Genomic DNA, 22,688 nt, shown 5'->3' with positions numbered 1-22,688 from the left:
AGTTACCTAATTTTCCTAACTCTTTAAAGTGGCATGCCAAGGTTTCACAGTCACTTAATCATTTTTATAGAGTTGTTGCTGCTGCATATACTGAAGTTTTAATTTCTCACAAAAATTGTCAGCCCTTTAAAGGTGCTTTATACGTTCAGAATAGAATGCCTTCAGCTTTAATGCCAATAAGGTTTCAATAAAGAATCTGGTACTCGCATAAACGAGACATGAAGGAAATGAAGACAGCAACTGTTGGTGTTTTGACTGCATTTTGTATAAAAACATCATCCTGAGAGGAACTGTAAAACAGTGCAATTATATTTTGTTGCTAATGATAATACAAATGAAGGCAAATAGAGAGCCATAAATTTGTGCTTCTGGAAATAAAAAATTCACAGGAAAGCCTACTAATGTCCATCTCACCCAGTGAAATGACATACAGTCGTCAAGTTTAAAGAATAATTTAAAATATAAATCAAAATAATCCAAGACTGCAAACAGATGCAATCTGAGGGTCATGCTGCTCAATGATAGAAGTCTAAATCTCAAAATACACTCACTCGAAGCACTCCTTAAAATGGAGAACATCAACATTTGTGCTGTAACAGAGACTTGGTTCAAAGCAGCAGAAAGCAGCTCTGCACTACCAGGCTATAACTCATTCCACACCTTTCGGCCCCAGAATTTGGACCGAAGCTCTAAAGGTGGTAGCGTTCATAAAGGTTGCGCACACCTCCAAACTGGTAGCCCAACATAATGCAGAGATAGTTTAGGTGCAGCTAACATTGGGTAAGACAGCAATTCATTTTGTAGCCTGTTATAGGTCCCCAGCCATGTCCCAAGACACTCACTCCATGTTCCTAAGCACCCTGGAGAATATTAGGGTCCAACCTAACACACACACATACTGGGTGACTTCAACTACCCCTCCATTAACTGTGAAAACTACTTATGTACCAATACACTTGCCCAATGATTCCTGGAAATCATTCATTCCAATGTCCTGGACCAGCTCATTCTTACCCCCACTAGAGGGAGCAACATCCTTGACCTGGTCATTGCTAACATGGGCAACCGTTGCTCTACACCAACAGCCAACTCCTCCCTGGTTAGATCTGACCACAAACTAATCACCTTGGAAATCCACATCCCTCCCACTCCCTCTGCAAAGGTAACCATCATGAAAAACTTCTCCAAAGCTAACTTTGGGCTCCTAAGAACAGAGGTGGTCAACTTCACGGCACCCATGCAAATGGGCAATAGTTGCATGACCACCGAATCGTACACCAATGCACTGTACGAACACATACACAGATGCATGGGTCTCACTATACCCAATAGAACAAAGACACTCTCCTCCAAAAAAAGGAAGCCAATTTGGTGATCCCCTGCCATAAACAAACTCTACAACAGGAGGAGGAAACTGATTTGGAATAAGGTGAAGCCCCAAGATGGGAAAAACTCCTTTATCAGCCTCAACAAAAAGTTGAGATCCCTCATCAAATCCTCTAAAGCTAACTATGAAAACAGAATTGCAGCAGATGGTAAAGACAACCACAAGACCTTCTACAGTTATGTAAAGAACCTCCATGGCAATACCCAGATTTGCTCTGAGGTACTGCACAATGGTACCTCCTATACAGAGCCAACAGATTCAGTGCCAACTTTACCCCCCCCCCCAAAGGGCCAATCACAATGCCAGTAGATTGCCAGACACTCAGTATTACTGCTGCACAGGTTAAAACAGCACTATCCAGGGCCAAGAATGCAGCTTCTATGGGACCTGACAATATCCCTGGCTGTGTTCTACATGAACTACAGAGTGAACTGACACCTCAAATGTGTGTCCGGTTCAATCACAGCCTCACCTCAGGCTTTGCCCCTACCAATGGCACACTGCTATAGTCCTTCCTCTCTACAAAGGAGGAGCGACTACTGACCCTGGGAACTATCAACCCATTAGCCTGACAAGTCTGTCATCATGGACCTAATAAACAAGGAGATAGAGAATCTCCAAACTCTGGATCCCACACAGTTTGGTTTTGTGAAGGGTAGGTCATGCTTGCTCAACTTGGTTTGACTTCTTTGAGTCAGTCACCAGAGCTGTGGATGAAGGCAAGGTGGTTCATAGAGCCTACCTTGATCTGGCCAAGGCCTTTGATACCATTCCCCACTCAAGAATCATAGAAAAACTCACCAAGCTAGGCATCAACCTCTATATCACTAGGTGGGTTGCAAACTGGCCCACAGATAGAACCCACAGTGTGAAAAGTAGCTGACTCCAAGTCGGACAGCTGATGACATGAGTGGAGTTCCACAGGGATCAGTCCTGGGTCCTCACCTGTTTGGTATCTACTTCTCAGAAGTCCAGTCCAACATGAAGGGACTCTGGCTGATGATTGTAAGTTTCCAATTGAGGTGGCTTCAGTGTGGAATGCAAATATCCTTTTTGCTTGTGGCTTCAGTTCCTCCACATCCCAAAGACATTCTGCAAGTGAGCTAGTAATCCTCTAAATTGCCTTTAGGTATGTAAAGTGTGCGAATGAGCCAATGTATGGATGGAATGACATACTATCCAGAATTAGCTTCTCTGTCTTGATCCCAAACAGTGTTGAGAAACCTTTAACACCCACAACCCTGAACTGGATAAAGACAGTATTGAAGAATTAATGAATGAAGATTTCCTTTACATATTATGCAAGCCTTAAATTGAAAAAAAAAAAGTTAACCCATTTACAGTACACAGAAAAAACAAAAGACAGGTCTGTGAATATGGGTGTATATATTCAGAACATAACCTTGAAGAATCACAGCTTTACAGAAATCTGGTGAGCAAAATGCTAATGCACACCATTATGAAATGTAAGAGTACTTGAACTTATGGTCACCACAATACAAAAGGACAATCACAAAGCCTAATTTATCTTACTAGAAAACCAAATGGTAAACACAAAAGACATTGCCAGTATCCTTGCTGGCAAATTTGTTTAATTTTATTCCATTTATTTATACAACTGTTCCCATCATCTGCTCCAAATTACTGGAGCCCAACTCACTTTGGGTCCTTACTGCATTATCCAAAGCAAAGAACAATAATCTGTGGGTTCCATTAACATCACTTGCCAAAAGTGAACCAGGGATAAGGACCACCTAGCCCAACCCCTCCTCAACTTCTTTACCCTATTCCTTGCACATGGTCACATCACAGATGCATGGGCACATCCAATGTGGTACTGCTACACAAGGTGACCTACAGGTGACCTAGTAGTCTCACTAGGATCATTTAAGTAATATAATAACAGAGATAAATCAACAACAGCAACAACCACCACCATACTTCAATACCTCGACTCCAACTGGCCAGTCAAGAATGGGAATTAGTGGCCATTTCTGTCTTACCCTTGTGGAATACCAGGACAACTGCCCTTCCTCTGGGATGGGCGACACCTAGCAGGTGTATTATTGTTGCTCAGTGGAGTTTGAGCCAACTGACAGGAAGAGAATTCAGCATGCAGAGTGCAGAGGTATGCTTTCCCTCAGGGGGGACAGGAAGGGTAAACATGGAGACACTTCGGGGGGGGGGTGCTGCCATTGAGGACAGGGTAAGCCCCACCCCAAGTGAACTGACCCAATCAATATCACCCAACTCTTGCTGGAAAATGGAAGGGATGATCAGGGGACACCAAGCAGAACAAATACACTGCAAGGCTTTCATCCATCTTGGGAGTGCCTGGCTCCCATGTCCCCTGAACAAATGGGCAGACTGGGTGTTAGGCATGGTCTTGGGGAGTGCAAAAAATAATCCACTTGACCATAACTAGTTTAAAGGACACATTAAGTCTAGCTGACATCTTTGAATGGGTCATCAAGGCTTTAGATGTGGGACGGTCTGTCCATACTACTTACCTTGAGCTGGCCAGTTACCTTCAACACCATTCCCCAACCTGTACTTACTCACCCAGCTAAGCATCAGCCCTTATGTACTCCACTGAACAGACACCGGACTTACCAAAAATGCATACCATTAAACATAGGGATACTTCCTCTGGTCAGAAGTAAGTTACAAGTGATGCCCCGCAGGGCTCCATCCTTGGCCTCCTCTTATTTGACATCTATTTTCTCAAAGGTCTGTGGTTAACCAGTTTTGCCAATGACTGCAAATTGAATGTGTTCTCAAATATTCTTTCAATACTCAGATCAGACCAGTGCCTGCTGTATTAAATCACTGGTTACCCTCAACACCTACTTCTTTTGGGAAACCTGGCACCCCATTTTCAAATACAAGTTCCCTCAACATTTATTAAACTTGTCTTTGTTGACCGGGAAAGTCCGAATGGGCAGAGCCCATTTTCAGTGGAGGTATGGGTAGAAAAGCTCCACCACAGTATATTTATATTAACAAGTGAAGTTCTCAGGAAAAGCAGTTACATTTCTCATGAAACAAATAAAATAATTACAAGAAAGGTATATACAACAAAATATGTACAACATTAAGTGTATACAGTTGTTCCAGCTGTAAAATCTAGCAGACAGACAGATTGATACTGCAGAAGGGAAAACATTGTAAAGAAGTTTAATATTCTTTTATTTCAGTAAGGAAAGTTTACAAGGATTTCAAGACATGTAATGAAGTTAAGTTATAAAATTATGTAGCAAGGTAGATTTTTAGTATTGCATACGTTTTATATTGAAGTAACAACAGAGCACACACAACCAGGACTCCACCAAGCAGTTTTCTAAACAGTAGTATTTTATTCAGATAAAATCTAACTTAGCACTTCTGCTGAAACCTTTTCAGAGTACAAAAGAAACCACAAAAACACACACCCTTTATATGCAAAACAAATTTTCCCCAATTATTCAATAAGCAATTATGTCATTACAAAACATTTATTGAATACAGAATGTAATTGGAGTATTTCAAGTCCCTTACAAACTAAAGTTTCATACCTTATTTAATAGTCTTTTTGTAAAACTTTAAGCTTCAAAAGAGAAGCATTGAACCTATCCACCTTATCCTGTTCTAATACACTGACCTTCTTCTACATTACTACCATAATACTCTTTTAAAATGTGCAACAACTGGGATCTCCATCTTACATGTCCCCAATATGTTCCAAAATTCTAACTTTTAAAATTCCCTTTTACTTCCAATATAATATTTATTACATGGGCATCTAAGTACATAGACAACTCCTCAGTGTCACATCTAAAAAAATATTTTCTCTCATTTTTTTCCATTAATAATTTGGGAACAGCCTAACCACAAAATTACAACAGGTACAACTTCTACAAGAAAGTCCCTTTAAGGCTACTTCTCCTTCCAATATTAACCTTAGGAGTTACAAATCTACCTCTAATTATCGTATCTCCTATGCTCCTTCTATGCTTGTATGATACACAGGGTCGGTCTTCCACAATATCCCAAAATTCTTTTTATTGTACCAAAAACCCCCCCAAAAATTTACTGATTGCGCTAGATGTACACTAAACAAACTGTTTTTAAGATACAAAAAAAAAGACCTTCTCTTTCTCATCTCTATTATTGTCCAATTATACACATTTTCTACAACATCTGCTTATTACCCATAGACTTTTGTACCTATTCCAAGACCTTCTACCAACATTTTCTGTCATACCCTCGCCTGTTCACACACACACACAAAACAAAAAAAAAAAACACAACTTTTCCACCCCTTTTTCAAAATCTTGGTCCCTATTACACAGCCTATGCAGTATACAAACTCTCCATATGGTATAGATCATAAAGTGCGAGGGGACGACAACTACCATGTAGAAACTTACCACTTTCAACTTTTTGATTAACCCTAGTTAGTAAGGCATTGTCCCCCTTCTCCAACACCACATCTAAAAAATACATTGTCCCACGTATAGACCATCACATTTTAACTGAAACCTATTATTTAAACTTTCAACAAAACATAGATTCATAGGTAGGTACTACACTATCGGCCCTGGGGCCTACACAAGCCTAGCCAAAAAGGTTCCCTGGCTTTCGCCACCCAAGAAAATTATTTTCCTGTGCCACATAAGTGATCCCAGAGTGAATTTTCTATTTCCCATCCAGTCGTCAAGATTTTTCATAAAGAGGGCCAATGAGGAGCTTTGCTTGACATGAATGGGTAATTTGTTCCAGAGTATGGGAAGTCTCTGGGACAGGAATCTTTCCCGCCAGCATGTTCTGTTTATTGCGTTGACACAGTTTAGGTCCCTGGAGCAGGTGGTTAGGCGAGATTGGGATTTCTTTAAGTGTAGCATGATATGCAACCGAGTAGAACTGGAGTTTTTTTGAGATGGTCTGCATATGGCATTTGTTTGAGGTCAGTAATCCTCTTAGTGAGGTATTTCTGTGGCCTTTCCAATTGTTGTTGGTGTCTTGTGAGACGCATGCCAAACAGGGCAATGTACTCTATAATGGGTCTGATGAGGATGAGTAGAGGGGAACAATGACCTTTTTTCTAGAGGAGAACCCTTTTGTGATGAGGTGTGCCACACAGAAGGATTTCCTGACTACTGTGGTGATTTGGTTATCAAAGGACAGACTACTGTCCACCTGTGTCCTGAGGTTTCTTATCACACTTTCAGTGTTTAGTGAGTTACCCGCCTATGTGGTAGTTCATGGGTACCGAGTTTTTCCCAAAGGGGATGACAATGCACTTCTTGGCATTGAGCTCGAGGCCATGACTTTGGCATTGAGCTTGAGGCCATGACTTTGGCACCAAGCAACTGTCTCTGTGAGACCCTTTTGTAGAAATGTCTACATCATTAGGTGATTCTATTATGGCTCCCAGTTTGCAGTCTTCTGCGAAATTTGTTAGCCAAAGACCTTCTGTGTTGGCCTGCACTTCAGAGAAGAAGATGCAGATAGGAAAGGACTCAGGACCAAACCCCGTGTTTCTCCACTCATCACTAGTCTGAAGTCAAACTTGGAGTCGGCTACTTTTACTGTGTGGGTTCTGTCAGTGAGCCAACTGGCCACCCATCTTGTGACATAGGGATTCATGCCAAGTTTAGCGAGTTTATCTATAATTCCAGAGTGGGGGATGGTATAAAAAGCCTTGGTGAGGTCAAGATAAGCTGTGTGCACTACCTTGGCCTCGTCTACGGCTCTAGTGACTGCTTCAAAGTTGATCAGGTTTAGTAGACATGATCTACCTTTCACAAACCCAAACTGAGTTGTGCCCAGGGTTTGGAAGTCACCTATGTCTTTGTTTATAAGCTCCAAGATGATACGTTCCATGGCCTTGCAGACCAGGCTTGTCAGGCAAATGGGGTGGTAGTTTCCAGGGTCCGTGGTGGCACCCCCTTTGTGGAGTGGGATAACTATTGGTGTGCCATTCAGTAGGCATATAGCCTGAGGTGAGGCTATGATTAACCATGGTACTTAGGTGGGGTGCCAGTTTCTTCTGTAGTTCGTGCAGTACGCAGCCTGGGATGTTGTCTGGTCCCATGGATGCTGTGTTCTTGGCTTTGGAGAGTGCGGACTTTACTTGTTCATCCTTGATTACAGGAGCTTTGCATTCTTCTCGGATTAAGATGTGCCCTTTGGAGGATGAGAAGGGCGTAAAGTTAGCACTGAACCTATCTGCCCAGATGTCGGCAATATCGGTTGGTTCTGTATATTTAGTGCTATTGTGCTGTAGCTCAGAGCAGATCGGAGTGCTGCCAATGAGATTCTTGACATAGATGGAGAATGCTTTGTGGTGGTCTTTAGATTTTATTTTCATAATTGGCTTTGGAGGATTTTATGAGGGATCTCAGCTTCTTGCTGAGGCTGACCAGGGAGTTCCTCCAATCTTGGGATTTTACTCTTTTTTTGCAACAGCTTCTTCCTTCTGTTGTAGTGTTTGTTTATGACAGGGGACCACCAGATTGGCTTCCTTTTTTTGGAGGATAACATCTTGGTTCTGTAGGGTATGGCATGATCCATGCACTTGTGTATGTGTTTATTTGTGTAAGATTCAGCAGTTGTACCTCTATTTTCCATCTGCATGGGTGTTGTGAAGTTTGCCACTTCTGTCTTAAGAAGCATGAAGTTGGCTTTGGAATAGTTTTTGATGGTGGTTTCCATAATGGGGGTGGGGGTGATTTATGGATGTCTAGGGTGATTAGCTTGTGGTCGGATCTGACCAGCGAGGATTTGACCTCTGGCATGGAACACTGGTTACCCATATTGGTAATGACCAGGTCCAGGATATTGCTGCCCCTGGTGGGGGTGTGGACAAGCTGATCCAAGGCATTGGAATTTATGAATTCCAGAAAATGTTGAGCGAATGAGTTGGTACACGAGTCATTTTCCCAGTTGATGGTGGGGTAGTTGAAATCGCCCATAATTAAGGTATTGGGTTATACCTTAATATTTTCCAGTATCTCAAGAAATGAAGAGTGGGAATCCTGGGGCATGGTGGGAGATCTACAACAAGCTACAGCCTGGATTGCAGTCTTGCCCAGTGTTAGTTGCACCTGGATAATTTCAGATTCACTATGTTAAGCAACTAGCCTGGAAGTGTGGATATCCTTAATGAATATGGACACGCCTCCACCTTTAGTGTTTCAGTCCAGGTTCCATGGCCGAAAGGTGTGGTATGAATTATTGCTCGATAATGCAGGGGTGCTCTCTGGAGCCTTGAACCAGGTCTCTATCACTGCACAGATGCTGATGCTCTCCATTTTAAGAAGTGCCTCGAGTGAGTGCATTTTGAGGTTTAGACTTCTAGCATTGAGTAGTTTGTTTGCTTGTGCCTGTTATGGTGGTGAGTTTAGCATTTGAACCTTGCCTAAAAAAGGCACTATAGGGCTGGCAAGAGCTTTCGCCAGTATCTGGAATCCCAGAGGCGACAGGTGCAGGACATCTCTGGCCAAGCATTGTGGTCCGTCAACCATGTCATCCCAGGCAAACATACTGGATCCCATTAGTATGACACCAGAAGTTTAGCCAATTGCTGAAGTCAATCATTTTGCCCTTGTACTGTGGAATCACTCTGGGCGATGGCAGGATGCTACTCAGGGCTAGGGTCATACCTGCCTGGGCTACAAGACCCGTGAGCTCCTCCATGTCTCTTTTCATGTAGTCCAGAAAGGTACATCTCAGGTCATTCACACCAACACGGACAATGACAGAGCAGTATTTGTACTTGTTGTGGAGTGACCTGAGTGCATGCGTTATGTGGCAGATCCTGGCACACGACAGGCAGCTGACAGTAACTTTCTCCTTGTTTAGCCTGGTGAGTGGGACATCAATGTGCCCGACTATAGAGTCACCTTTGACTAGTGTGTTGGGTACGTTGTTTTGCCTTATGGGCTGAGGTTGAGTGGCACACTGATTTTGTGGGCGGTGTGTCATTTGGGTAGTGTTGAGGGGGGTGGTGGTGGTTGTCTGCATTTCAGCTTGGGAGGTCTCTATTGCTTGGGCAGATTTTTATTGAGTGCCTCCATGAATATGTGTGCTTTGTGTTTACATGTGTGGGTTTTGAAGGACTATGTGTCGAGTGTGGTGTGATGCAGGTGTTAACCTTCTCCTCTTGACTGTATAGTCCAGTCTTGGCCGGAGAGCTTGGCTTCCAGTTTGGCTATATAAGTGCATCTCTCACAGGCTGTAGTGTTGGGTGGTAGGAGGAGAAGGTTGTCTGTGTACATGAGGCAATTGCCCCAAGATTCCCAAATTCATCAAGTGGAGAGGAGAAAACAATGGGAGCTGACCCATGGACATGCCTGGATAGGTGCTTATTAATTTAAGTAATAAGAACGGTTTTCCTCGTGACAAACAATTGCAAGGAGTTCAAGATACAGAATGAAGTTAGTTATAAAATTATGTAGGAAGGGATTTTAGTATTGCATAGGTTTTATATTGCAGTTATTGTTTGTCTTTCGGCTTTTCCCGGTAAGGGGGCACCACAGTGGAACTCCAATCCGCTAATGATTGGCAATAGATTTTTAGGAAATGCCGAGGTGCCAGCTCAATGCCCAACCTTCAACGAAGGCAAGTCCATTTACGCACGCATGTCTTTCAAACACTACCCAACCGCGGGGAGGACATGCAGACTCCACACAGAAGGCACTCCCAAGCCCAGCCGAGAATCAAATGGGAGAACCTCTTGCTGTGAGGTAACAATGCTACCGCCATACCACGGCGGCATTATGTAGGTTTTATATTGCAGTAAGTTATGAAAGACTATAGATGGGTTGGATAATATTAGAGTTAGAGGAGGATAGTGGTGATGGCATAAGACAGAGAACATGGTATAGAAGTATTTCTGTTTAGACTGCCTGTTCCAAGCTGGTGCATCTAGAAGGTCTATAACTTGGGTATACAGGGGATGCATGTGAGGGAAGAGCAGTAGATGGGGGCAGTTAAAAAAAAAAAAAAAAGAGCAAGATGAGAAGTGTTGTTTAAGAAGGGGGTTGTGAAAAGGGATGTATTAAAGGGCAGGAGGGAAAGTTGTTAGGGATGTAAAGATTCAAGAAGAGGATGGCAAAAAGTCTGTGATGTACAAAAAGTTTGAGAGTCTTATTCATGTATGCAGTCAATGGGGAGCCGGATACTTACACTGATAACAAGCGTTTCATTCTCCATGGCTTAGTGGGTATAAATTTATAGAATGAGAAACCTATTAAACATACCCCATCAGCATCTCAGCTCACTGGAACCTCAAACAATTCTGAATTTGCTCAATAAAGTGTTTACGTGGTGGTTGGGTTTTATACCTCCAGCCTAACATAGGACTTTAGGCCATCGTCCCCTTACATAAATCCACAACAGCACAACCTTGGAGACAAGCCAACTCACACACAATAAATCAGTACCAGCATCTTAATTCAACCCACACTAAACACTGTACCCTAATAATGCATTCCAGTGCTCTTGTCAATAAAAGAATAAATCAACTACAGCATTCATCGATAGGTCCTCATTTCACACATTCAGAAAAATAGGCATATTTGATAGTTTTCATAGTTGCTGTCGCAGTTGAACTGGACCACCATTTTACTTGGCACACTATCCTTCAGGGGTTTTCCTCTAGGTTCAAAATAGGGCTCCCTATTGAAATGTCAGCAGTCATATTGCCAAGTACCACCAGGAAAAAAAAACAACTGAGAATCCAGGAGAAGAATGAATCATGAACATAGCTCTTTTTACTTCTTTTTTCTATTGGGGAGTAAGCTCTCCTACACCTCCCAATGTGGAGAGGAAAGCCCCCCACACCTCTCAAACTTAATATATACAAACTTCAAGATTACCATGCCTTGAGAAAAAGAGGGAACATTCTGGAAAATGGCTATCTTGGACTTGATATATGCAAGTCCATTTTTCGGCCAGTCTCTGTGTTTCAGGACTAGCACTAGCAGGTCCTGACATTTCAAATGTTTCTTCTTTCGGCTTTTCCCGGTTAGGTGTCGCCACAGCGGATCATCTGTCCGCTCATGATTGGCAGTGTCGCCACAGCGGATCATCTGTCCGCTCATGATTGGCAGTGGAGTTTTACAGTGTCAAGTTGCCCGCCCAGTCCTGACATTTCAAATGTTTACCCCCAAAAACTCATAGTTCTATTTTATTCATATCTGATTTGACACTTCATTGAATATAATAGCCTGTTTGGCATGTACCTTTCTAAATATATAGACTAATTCAGAGACTCCTTACCAAGGAAATTACAGGCCTAGGTACCCCGAGTTTTGCTACATAACTAAAATCCCTTTCCCTATACTCAGTTTTGTAAAAGCTCCTGTGGGGAGCTTACCTTATAACCTTGGGAGGTATGAAACACCTGTACATTTTTTTTATTTCCTTCATATCCATAGAACCAGTGATACAACTAACTCCTGTTCTAAAGATCTAAATCTTTACTGCCACCTTAACAATAACTGATGTAGCAATAAGGACTTAACTCAATGCATAACCTGTCTTTGGAAGAGAATCCTTTTGCACATCAAAATATTTCCTTAAACAACCTTTAAAACCAGAAGAGCCAAAATGGAAGGGAGACAACTTCACACATGGTGTATGTTGGAAAAGTCTGTCTAAGAGGGAAAAATAACAAAACCTTATTTTTATTGGGTAAATGTAGCTAAACTTCTCAGCTTAGTATCCACATATGATGCTATATATATATATATATATATATATATATATATATATATATATATATATATATATATATATATATATATATATATATATAATTACAGATATCCAAGAAAAATAAAAAGGTAAATGGAACCACAAACAGTTTTAAAGTTTATTGCACATGCAAAAACGAACCATTCTAAAAGCGCAAATTTAACAACACACTTTCACTGATACAGGCTACATAACTACAGATGCTGCCATTCTTAGTCAAAGACTGATGCTAGTTGTTATGGACAGCAAACTCACGGATACAAAGAAAATTAAACATAAGATGGACAAAGATGTACATTTGTAACAAGTGTACAAAAATATCTTAGGAGGATGGCCTAAAATACCTGAACCAAGGTTTGTGTGTCATAATATCACAGAAGACAAGTGTCAGAAATGACTGTACAGCTTAAAAGTTTATAGTCATAATCCAGCAAGGTCAGCCTACCATAGCAAATGTGTTGCATCAAGCTTGACAAGTAACGTCCATAATGAAAGGCCAAGCCAGATCATATGTACGATGACCTCAGTAGATCAGGAAAACCACAACCATCCAGCCATCCCCCCACAACCCCCTTTGCACAATAAATGTCAAGTAAACAATAAATCTCACGGACTTCGACTTTACCTCCATCAGAATAGGCTGAAGGAACAATAAATACATAAATAAAATAAGCACCGTCTAGATCATAAAAAATGTTTATTGACAGAGGTCCTTTTTTTTCTACCATGCCTGAAGACTATCAGCTCCCCACATATGCATCTTGAGCCCATTCATTCCCACATTGCTGAGGGTCCCCTGCATTAAAACAAAAGCTGACAGGAGGGGGTAGTCACTGAGGCAGCCATGGAATTGGTTGTGCTCTTGCTAATATCTAGCAATGTAAGTAATGAGGGCATATCAAAGGCCAAACTCCATCCCTTGGTGGCTGGTATGGGCACCAGTGATACCATAAGGGCATACCACTCCCCCACATACAAACAGGTGTTTCCATCGACATGCTATCGAGTGCTACCATCACTGGCTTGGTAAGCCAAACACATACCTACCATTACAGCTGTAACTTCTTTGCATTCAAGCCTGTATTTGCATGTGGTGAAATGACCACCAATTCACTACTCGCTCCCCAAAATAGAGGAGCTAGTATCAGCTGCACACTCCTACTACACCTGCCTCAACTCTTCCAGCATCTAAATGGAAACTGACTCAGGTTATTTGGATTGCAAACAGGACCCTTGTACTTCCATGCCAGACAGCCAGGTGCACACAAAACATTTCTTAATTTGATAGATGTTCAAAGTCGATGGATCAGAATGTTATACAGCAGTGAATCTAGAACAAATATAGATGTGCCAGCTATTGCTGACCAATTATGAATGTCATTAGTCATTCACTCCCACTTCTTGGTAACCCCCCCCCCCATTGTTCTACAGATTTAGAAATGCACATGGTTCGAATATCATATTGCAGAAAACAAGTAAATTTCTTTGAGGTATTACCGGCATTAGAAGGATCCATAACACTACATATTCCGTTTAGTTCAATGCTGTAACTGGTCTCATCTTGCTTGCCCCTTCCTCCATATCCTGTTCTTACAAGCTATCTAGATCATTTCTTCCTTGTTCGCCACATTTATCTTACTCTTCAGCTTTCTCCTCTATCCTTTCAACACATCCTAACTAATCAAGACTGTCCTAAAACAAACTAAGCTGTGGGTCTGGTGTCTGCCAGGCTGTCAGAAACAATATAGGGTTCTAGATACTATGAAGCACATTTTAGAGCCCCTGAACAGTTATTTCAAAGAACTAAGGAAGGCTGTAGGTTTGAAGTGGCTGTATCCATCAGAGGGTCTACCTTTGGGAAGGGGTAAGATAACAGCTTCCTCCAACATGTTATTAGCAGACCCTTCTTTAAGAATATAGTTAATCAGAACAGTAAGAGACAGAGAGAGAGAAAAAGTCAGGACAATGGCAGTGAAACAGATGAACGTGTGGAAAATTAGTGATAACTAGTAGCAAAATATTTGTCGTAATTTGTGGCATCAAGGTACACTACAGCAGAAGCATTTCCATTCATGTGGCACTGAAGATGGTGGCATCATAACGGTGGAGCCAAGGGCCTGATAACCAGATGATAGGTATGCAATTGTTCAAGATCAAGGATGTCCACCTGTCTTTGGAGTTTTTCCTGACCACTCAAATCCTGGAATTATCATTTTCTACTGGCTCTGCACTATCTGGCAGAATGCCTTGCAAACAGAGAAAAGATGAAAGGTGAACACAGTATGATGCCCTGTGTGCAGAATATGACGGAAAAAAAATTTACTACACCAAGAGGCGTCAAACTTGTAATTTCTAAAAGGTAACCATTTGAATGTCAGGACCTGCTAGAGCAGGTCCCAAAAACAGAGACTAAATGGCTGAAAAAACACACTTGCATATACCAAGATAGAGATGGCCACTTCCCAGAATATTCAATTTTCACTGAATTATTGGGATCTGTTACTTGGTATATACAAGTCTGGGGAGTGTGGAGGGCTTGTCCACATTGGGGGGTGCAGGGCTTTCCCCCTACACAAAATAAGTTGAAAGAAGAGTTAAGAGAATTAATGAACTGTTAAACATGAAAGGTGTAATCAGCTTTACCTTCCAGATGGTTTTGAGAAATTGCATTGTTCATATAAGATTTCATTTAAATGCTGAGGCCCTTGGAACTGCAATAGCATCAACAAGTTCTGAAAACAGCAAGTTTTAAAAGACGAAGTTGGTTCCATTGCGAGATGCCCCTGAGAATGTAGAACAGAACCCAGATTTACCAAACTACCTACCAGTGGGAGAAAGTCCCTGTGAAGAAATGGATAAAGTAGTGTCTAGAGTTAACTCCAAGCATGAAGGAAATGTTGGACAGCTTAGAAGAGCAGCAGACGTGGTCACGGTCATTCTACTTGCCACATTAACCATAAGAGGTAGCAATCCTACATGCTCACAGCTGGGATTGAATTTTCTCAAAGCAATTCCTCTTTGCTTTTATCCAGCTGTATATTTTTGCTTAGGATATGTTCAGGGCAGAACTAGGGTCTGAAAGCCAAGCACTAGCCTCAGGGATGATGGACTGGATACAAATATTCAATTCTGTTAGAAATTCCCAAAAAAGAGCCAAAGGTGTAGACATCCGAGCTGATTTTCATAACTGGATTCCACTAGGCTTTGGGAGATTTTAATTTAATCTGTTTCATATGGAAAAATCTCCTTAGAAATTTTTTATCAGGATATAGTCAGCGCTTCTTTGCTGCCTATCAGTATTAAACGTGACAGGATATTTATTCTTCACAGGTACTTAAATTAAACCCTGAGGATCTTAAGACGACTAGCCTTACATTCCCTTTTAGTTTGCATATAAATAACCCAAAGAAAGGACAAGCAAGGATATGTTGGTATATTCACATTTCCCTATCCATGACTGAAGATGGTGCTAAACCAGGGGTATGTTTGTGGTTAGCCATCTATTATTCCAAAGGATATCCAGGGGTATGCACATTTCCCTATCTATGACTGAAGATGGTGCTAAACCAGGGGTATGTTTGTGGTTAGCCATCTATTATTCCAAAGGATATCCAGGGGTATGCACATTTCCCTATCCATGACTGAAGATGGTGCTAAACCAGGGGTACATTTGTAGTTAGCCATCTATTATTCCAAAGGATATGCTGGGGTATTCACATGTTTTGCTATACATGACGAAGATGGTGCTAAACCAGGGGTACGTTTGTGGTTAGCTATCTATTATTCCAAAGGATATCCAGGGGTATGCACATTTCCCTATCCATGACTGAAGATGGTGCTAAACCAGGGGTACATTTGTGGTTAGCCATCTATTATTCCAAAGGATATGCACATGTTTTGCTATACATGACAGAAGATGGTGCTAAACCAGGGGTACTTTTGTGGTTAGCCATCTATTATTCCAAAGGATATGCTGGGGTATGCACATGTTTTGCTATACATGACGGAAGATGGTGCTAAACCAGGGGTACGTTTGTGGTTAGCCATCTATTATTCCAAAGGATATGCTGGGGTATGCACATGTTTTGCTATACATGATGGAAGATGGTGCTAAACCAAGGGTACGTTTGTGGTTAGCCATCTATTATTCCAAAGGATATGCTGGGGTATGCACATGTTTTGCTATACATGACGGAAGATGGTGCTAAACCAGGGGTACGTTTGTGGTTAGCCATCTATTATTCCAAAGGATATGCTGGGGTATGCACATGTTTTGCTATACATGACTGAAGATGGTGCTAAACCAGGGGTACATTTGTGGTTAGCCATCTATTATTCCAAAGGATATGCTGGGGTATGCACATGTTTTGCTATCCATGATGGAAGATGGTGCTAAACCAGGGGTACATTTGTGGTTAGCCATCTATTATTCCAAAGGATATGCTGGGGTATGCCCATGTTTTGCTATACATGACTGAAGATGGTGCTAAACCAGGGGTACGTTTGTGGTTAGCCATCTATTATTCCAAAGGATATCCAGGGGTATGCACATTTCCCTATCCATGACTGAAGATGGTGCTAAACCAGGGGTACGTTTGTGGTTAGCCATCTATTATTCCAAAGGATATCCAGGGGTATGCACATTTCCCTATACATGACGGAAGATGGTGCTAAACCAGGGGTACATTTGTGGTTAGCCATCTATTATTCCAAATTACATTGTAAAGAAAAAGTACTTTGGAAAGCAGTATTTATTCTCTGTGATACAAACCTACCCCTCAAATATGTTCTGTTAATTTTTCACACATACAGATTTTGACTTGCTCATAGTGTTCTTTATATAATGCATTTCTGGGGTTTTTCTCCCCCAAGAGTTTTATACATCATTACATAGTGCTGCTATTAATTAATGATACAGTTTTTAAATTTTATTTAAACAACTACATACATATTTAAGTAATGTTGGAATTTTTCCTGGACTTTTCTCCCAGGACCTCTGCTAAAATGGGGTAGCTTTATGCCCACTCAGACGAACCTAAACAAATGCAATACAAAAATAAACCCTGCAAACCCCCCTCCCCCATTTCTGGGTGACATTACCACATTTTGCGGTCAGCTCTAGACCTTCATTTCATGTTGTTGAGAAGAGTTAGTTAAAAACTATCTTTCATAAGAGCTCTGCTATGCAACTTTAATGATGGCCACATTAGTGTGGCTCTAGAAACCCTTGTCTTGACCAAATTACTCCACCATTTGTAATATACATGGCTTTATTTCTGAAATTGCTTACTGTTAACACACTATGAGAATCAGCCTTGCCAAAGCTATCTGAAAGTACACAACAATCTATCATGTTGTCACCAACGGAAACAATGCACTTTTTACAGAAAGTGTAACAAAAGTCTTTCAGGTTCTGTACTGTGAAACAAACCATTGCCATTCTTTGTGCATCCTATACAATGGCTGGCATACGGCCTTGGCAGAGATGCTGTTACTTATGATTGTTCAGCAGTGCTCTTGGTTCGACTCCCTCAGATGAACAGTGACTTTCCTAATCACCTTTGGGAGCTACATCTCATTGTCAAGAACTTTTCCTGAATGAGTACACATCTGTCCGTCTGTTTTGTTGACAAGTAAACATGTTGAAAGGTAGATGCAGCACAGCTGGGACAAGACAGAGTCCTGCTCAGCTGAATTTTACCCCACTTTCCTTGAGCAGAAATTATTTTATTCATCTGTTAACCAGAAAATAACCTTAGTAACACACAAGTACATTTTAAGATATGGCAAGATCACCTGATTAAGAAGACTGCTGGGAAAGACACCCACGATTACAGGAACTGGCTGAGGAGCAGCTTGTGCCAGTAGTTCTACAGGGGCAGATTTATCCCTCAGGATAAATCAAGTACAATCAAAGCTAATAATATTAGGGATAATTTACAATGAAGGTTTACATCTGCTCCAGAAACTGCAGCAATGTTTTTCCACAGCTGTCACTTGTATTACTTGCCTAAGACAATAAGGTAGCTCGTATTTAACATGAGTCTACAAAATTACTTAAGAGCACAAAGATAAAAATTAACAACACCTAGAGCAAGAGTCTTATCACCCCCCCTTATAAAAAAAAAAAAAAAAAAAAAAAGCAAAGGCCAGGTTTCTAGGAAATGGGAAATCGCAAACTTAACCCTGGTTTGGCCCTATCTCCTTAATAGACAGGGGAAGCCTGTGAAAGCCTGATGTGTACAAGCTTGTAACTTAACTGTAAAATTCCACCGAGTATTGACACATCAGCAATATTTCAGTAAATCTGGGGTATGCTTGGCCAAGCTTAAAATGGGTCTCAGGCTGAATGCTTAATAACCACCTACAAACCTTTTGCATGAAGAATCAATTTTTTTTTGGGGGGGGGGGGGTTAAGAGATAATGAAAGACCTGGGATGGGCATATGTGGTTATCTGAAATAAGCGGCATCAGACAGACTATGAAACTACTACTCCATAGCAGAGCCCACTGAATAAAAGGTAAAATAAAAAAAGAAAAGGAAACCATCACTGCAGTGGTCAAAATAAGTACAATGACATAACTTTAAGCGTATTTCTCCCTGGGGTCACGTGCGTTTCCTCTGGGTGCTCTGGTTTCCTCCCACATCCCAAAGACATGCTGTAGGTGCACTGGATACTCTAAATTGGCCCTACGGGGGGGATGTGTGTCTGTGTGTACCTTCCGTGGAAGGTTGGCCACCGGGCTGGCAACTCAACACCGTAATACTCCACTGCCAATCATGAGCGGACAGGTGATCTGCTAAAAGAAGAAGACCTTCCAGAATTAGGACAGCCACTAGCACTTCCACCGCTACTTAACATTTAGATTGCTGAAGCAGTAAGCAGGAGTATTAATAGTGAAGATGCATGTAGCATTTCTACCAGTACCATCATGACCTCCAACCCACTTTCAAAGCACAAACAAGCCTGTCTGCTCCGTGCCACCATAAGATTGTTGCTCTAACCTTCCATTTCATCAGGCCCTCCCTATAATGCACCACAATGTGTTATGTGGAAGTATCAGATGTCACAGAAAAACATATTTCCTGCCAGGAATACACAAAAAAAAGAAGTTTTGCAAAGAAAAAGAATGTACATGTTGAGTATCCTAAATACATTTTTTTTTCTAAACTTGTACAGCAACTTAAAAGACATCCCAGCCCACTTTTAGTCCAAAGGACTGAGTCAGGTTCAGATCCCAGGTATGGCTGTTAGCATGCTTACATATACATATACTCGAGTTTGAATACCACAACATCCATTTGTACACTAATCAAAACTTTTAAGCTCACAAGTCTACCCTAGAAACATAACTTCTAATGGATCTTAGCCCATTTGCAAAGACTAAATAAATATCTTTGTCATTTTCAAAATTACTCAATTGAAAAAAAATCTACAATCCGTCAGTGCAAAAAGAAGCCTCTTATAAACAGTATTAAAAAAAGTTAAAACAACAAACTGTGGGATATTTCATTTACACACTAAGCTCTACTAAAACAACACAATATTAAAGTATTTTAGAAGCTTAACATACCTTAGCTGGTCAATGAACTTCCTGTCTTTAGGCATTTCTAAAGCTTACTTGATTAAATGGGATGAATCCTTCATAAATATTTACTGATCATCTCTAACTAGCCACACAGTTTTTATAGGTGTATCCTGTACTCTAACCTTGACTGAGTACCACTGAATTTGTTTGGGAGTTAATTCAACTGACTCAGTAATTCAAATACTGAAAACAGACACCCACCCACTCTCTCAGTATTTCAGCTGTTTGCTAATCCTAATACCACACCCAATGTGCTAGTTAAGTGCCTTAGCTTCAGATAGTCTGAAAGATCACCGCAACTTCTACTGACTTATCAGTGTATTGTTTTAACACTTCTCCTCCTCCTCCTCCTCAGACAGCGATGTAATATTTTGTCTTGTTTGCAGCATACTTTCCTTTATTAACCCCATCAACTAGTTTCACATGAAATGCCCCTTTATGCGTGCTAGCATCGTTTATTGCATTAATGTATATTAACATAATTTAGCTTCTTTACATTGCATATTTCTTACTCTTAACTTTTTTACATTTCTTAAACCTGCTCAACATTTCTGGGTTTAATTTCTTGACAAATATATCATCCCATGAGTGGGAGATTCTATTAGACTGCATATTCTGTTCAAGTGTTTTTGTTTGTAAACAATACCTGATCAACTCAACACAGCTGAAATTCATCCAGTTTACATATGAAAAGATTGTATATTTTAACAAAAAAATAAAACATCAGCTATATGTAGAAAATCGGTGTAACCTAAAGACTACCAATTATGCTAAGACAATTTTTTAAGTGAACAAAAGTAGCCGAAATAGTGCACCTCTACTGTGTGGGGGTTTCGCCCTCCTTTTTTGCATATCTAAGCAATTGGCTATGTATGTCCACGTTCCCAGGTTCAACCTATTTATTTTGTTGTTTACTGTACTCTGTATAGCCATGTTAGAAGATGATCATTGTAGGCCCAGAGCACCAACCAATCCTACAAAAATAATATATAAATCAGTGGCTGAGATTCCTAAATGTGTAGCAAAGTCATCAACATCATTTAACCCCCTTTTCCCCCATTTTTCTACGTGGGGTTGGGGTGTCATGTCAATAGTCTCCATCTCTCTCTCTCATTTCAGTGCTGCTCTCCTATCTTCTTCAACGGTCATACCTGACTGTTACAAGTCTTCTCTCACACTTTTTTTAAACACTACCCCCAACACTCCCTTTGAGTCTAGCTTTGACCTCTTAATTCAGACATGCCTTCTCCTTAAAAACACCTCCCTGACACTTGAAGCCATTAACCTGTTCCATTATTTTCCCTTCAATCTCAATTCTCAGCTTTTTCTGATTTTTCCCATTTGCTGACATTACAACCATCTAACCTATACCATGTTTCATCAGGTGTGCCTTCAGTTTTCCATTCCCTTCCCCTCTCCTTTGCTGAAGTTTTTGCTCAGTGACCATCTGTAATGCCACATCATCTTCATACAGAAGTTTAGTGATCTGTTCATTCTGACATGTTTGCTAATGTAGTCCATCACCAGTATACTCACTCCCACTGGGGTCTCCTCTGTGAAACAAAATACTGCTCTTGAGTCACTGGGTCTTTGTACACAGCCTGTACTAATTCTACCAGTTTTTCTGGGACTTCAAACCAATACAGGACTGGTCAAATCAACATTCTTGGGTCCTTGTTATACGCTTTCTCCAAGTCTAGGTATACCTATTTGGACTCTTTCCATAATTCTAGCTTCTTCTCAACTGTCTGTCTTATTACAAACATCAGGTTGGTCGTGCTGCATGCTGCTCTGAATCTGAACTGCTCATCTCATCTTACTTTCTACTACTCTTTTTATTCGCTTATCAATCACCCTTTCCATAACTTTCATGCAGTGTAACAGGAGTTTGATATCTCTGTACTGCCCACAGACATGGATGTCCCCTTTGGTTTTGAATATTGACACTCGTATGCTTATTCTCCATTCATCTAGGATACGCCTTTCTCTCCACACTGCTATGAGTGCCTTCACTTGCCACTTCTCCCCATCTTACCCAACATCTTGATCAAATCTACTGTGATCTTATCTGAACCTGCTGTTTTCCTGATGTCATTTTCCTTAGTGCTACTTCATTTCATCTGGGGTGGGCTCCTCCTCTTCTCTCATTGTAGGGTGTGTCTGGGGCAGTACAGCTCCTCCTCTTCTCTCATTGTAGGCTGTGTCTGGGGCAGTACAGCTCCTCCTCTTCTCTCATTGTAGGCTGTGTCTGGGGCAGTACAGCTCCTCCTCTTCTCTCATTGTAGGCTGTGTCTGGGGCAGTACAGCTTCTGTGTTGTTGTTTTTTTTTTTCATTCAGAAGCTGCTGGAAGTACTCATTCCATCTGAATTTGATGTCCTGTGGACTGGTGAGCAGGTTGTTGATGGCATCCCTTATGAAGTATGTCTGACGCCTGTCTTCATTTCTCTGTTTTTTGCCTTGCAACCTGACAGAGTTTGTTTGTGTCATCTACCAAGTCACTTTCCATAAGACCTGGTCTAGTGCCTCTGGTGCCTTGTTCTTTGCTATTGTAATTCCTCTCTTGGCCTCTTTGTTACGCACTTGGTATTACTTATCTTAACCTGCTCCATCTTTTCTATTTCCAACTTATTACTGCACTCCTTCTTTCTTTTGATGACCTCCTTGGCGTCTGCATGACACTACCAGTTGTCTTTATGTACCTTGCTTCCATACTTGGCTCAACCGCATATCTGTTCTGTAGTCCTTTAAAATGCTGTTTTGAGGCACTGCCATTCTTCTTCAACTCCACATAACTTCTGCTTCTTCCTGATGTGCTAAATCCCTGCATATTTCTTTGAGCCAGGTCTTCAGCCTAATCTCTGTTGACCTTAGAATTGTCTCTGATCAGTGCTTGCAGGTGACTGTGGCAAATAGGCTGTGGGAAGATTGTTTCATTGAAGATGACTTTGCAATCAATGATTCTACCTC

The 22,688-nt window shown here is 41.1% G+C and overlaps 1 protein-coding gene across 1 annotated transcript in view; it reads right to left on the bottom strand.

Moving 5' to 3' along the window:
- PALD1 (phosphatase domain containing paladin 1) overlaps positions 1 to 19,906 on the bottom strand; it is a gene marked incomplete in the record, with an annotated part of 1,459,376 nt that extends 1,439,470 nt beyond the window's left edge. The window contains 1 exon segment of the mRNA XM_044056896.1: positions 19,706 to 19,906. Within this exon segment, the coding sequence (XP_043912831.1) occupies positions 19,706 to 19,740 (35 nt within the window).
- Positions 19,907 to 22,688: the final 2,782 nt, after the last annotated feature.

Source organism: Protopterus annectens, chromosome 14.part0 (genome assembly GCF_019279795.1).
Source record: "Protopterus annectens isolate FY-2018-M chromosome 14.part0, PAN1.0, whole genome shotgun sequence".
NCBI lineage: Eukaryota > Metazoa > Chordata > Ceratodontiformes > Protopteridae > Protopterus > Protopterus annectens.
The sequence above is the reverse complement of the archived record's forward strand: the minus strand, read 5'-3'. Positions and strand labels throughout refer to the sequence as shown.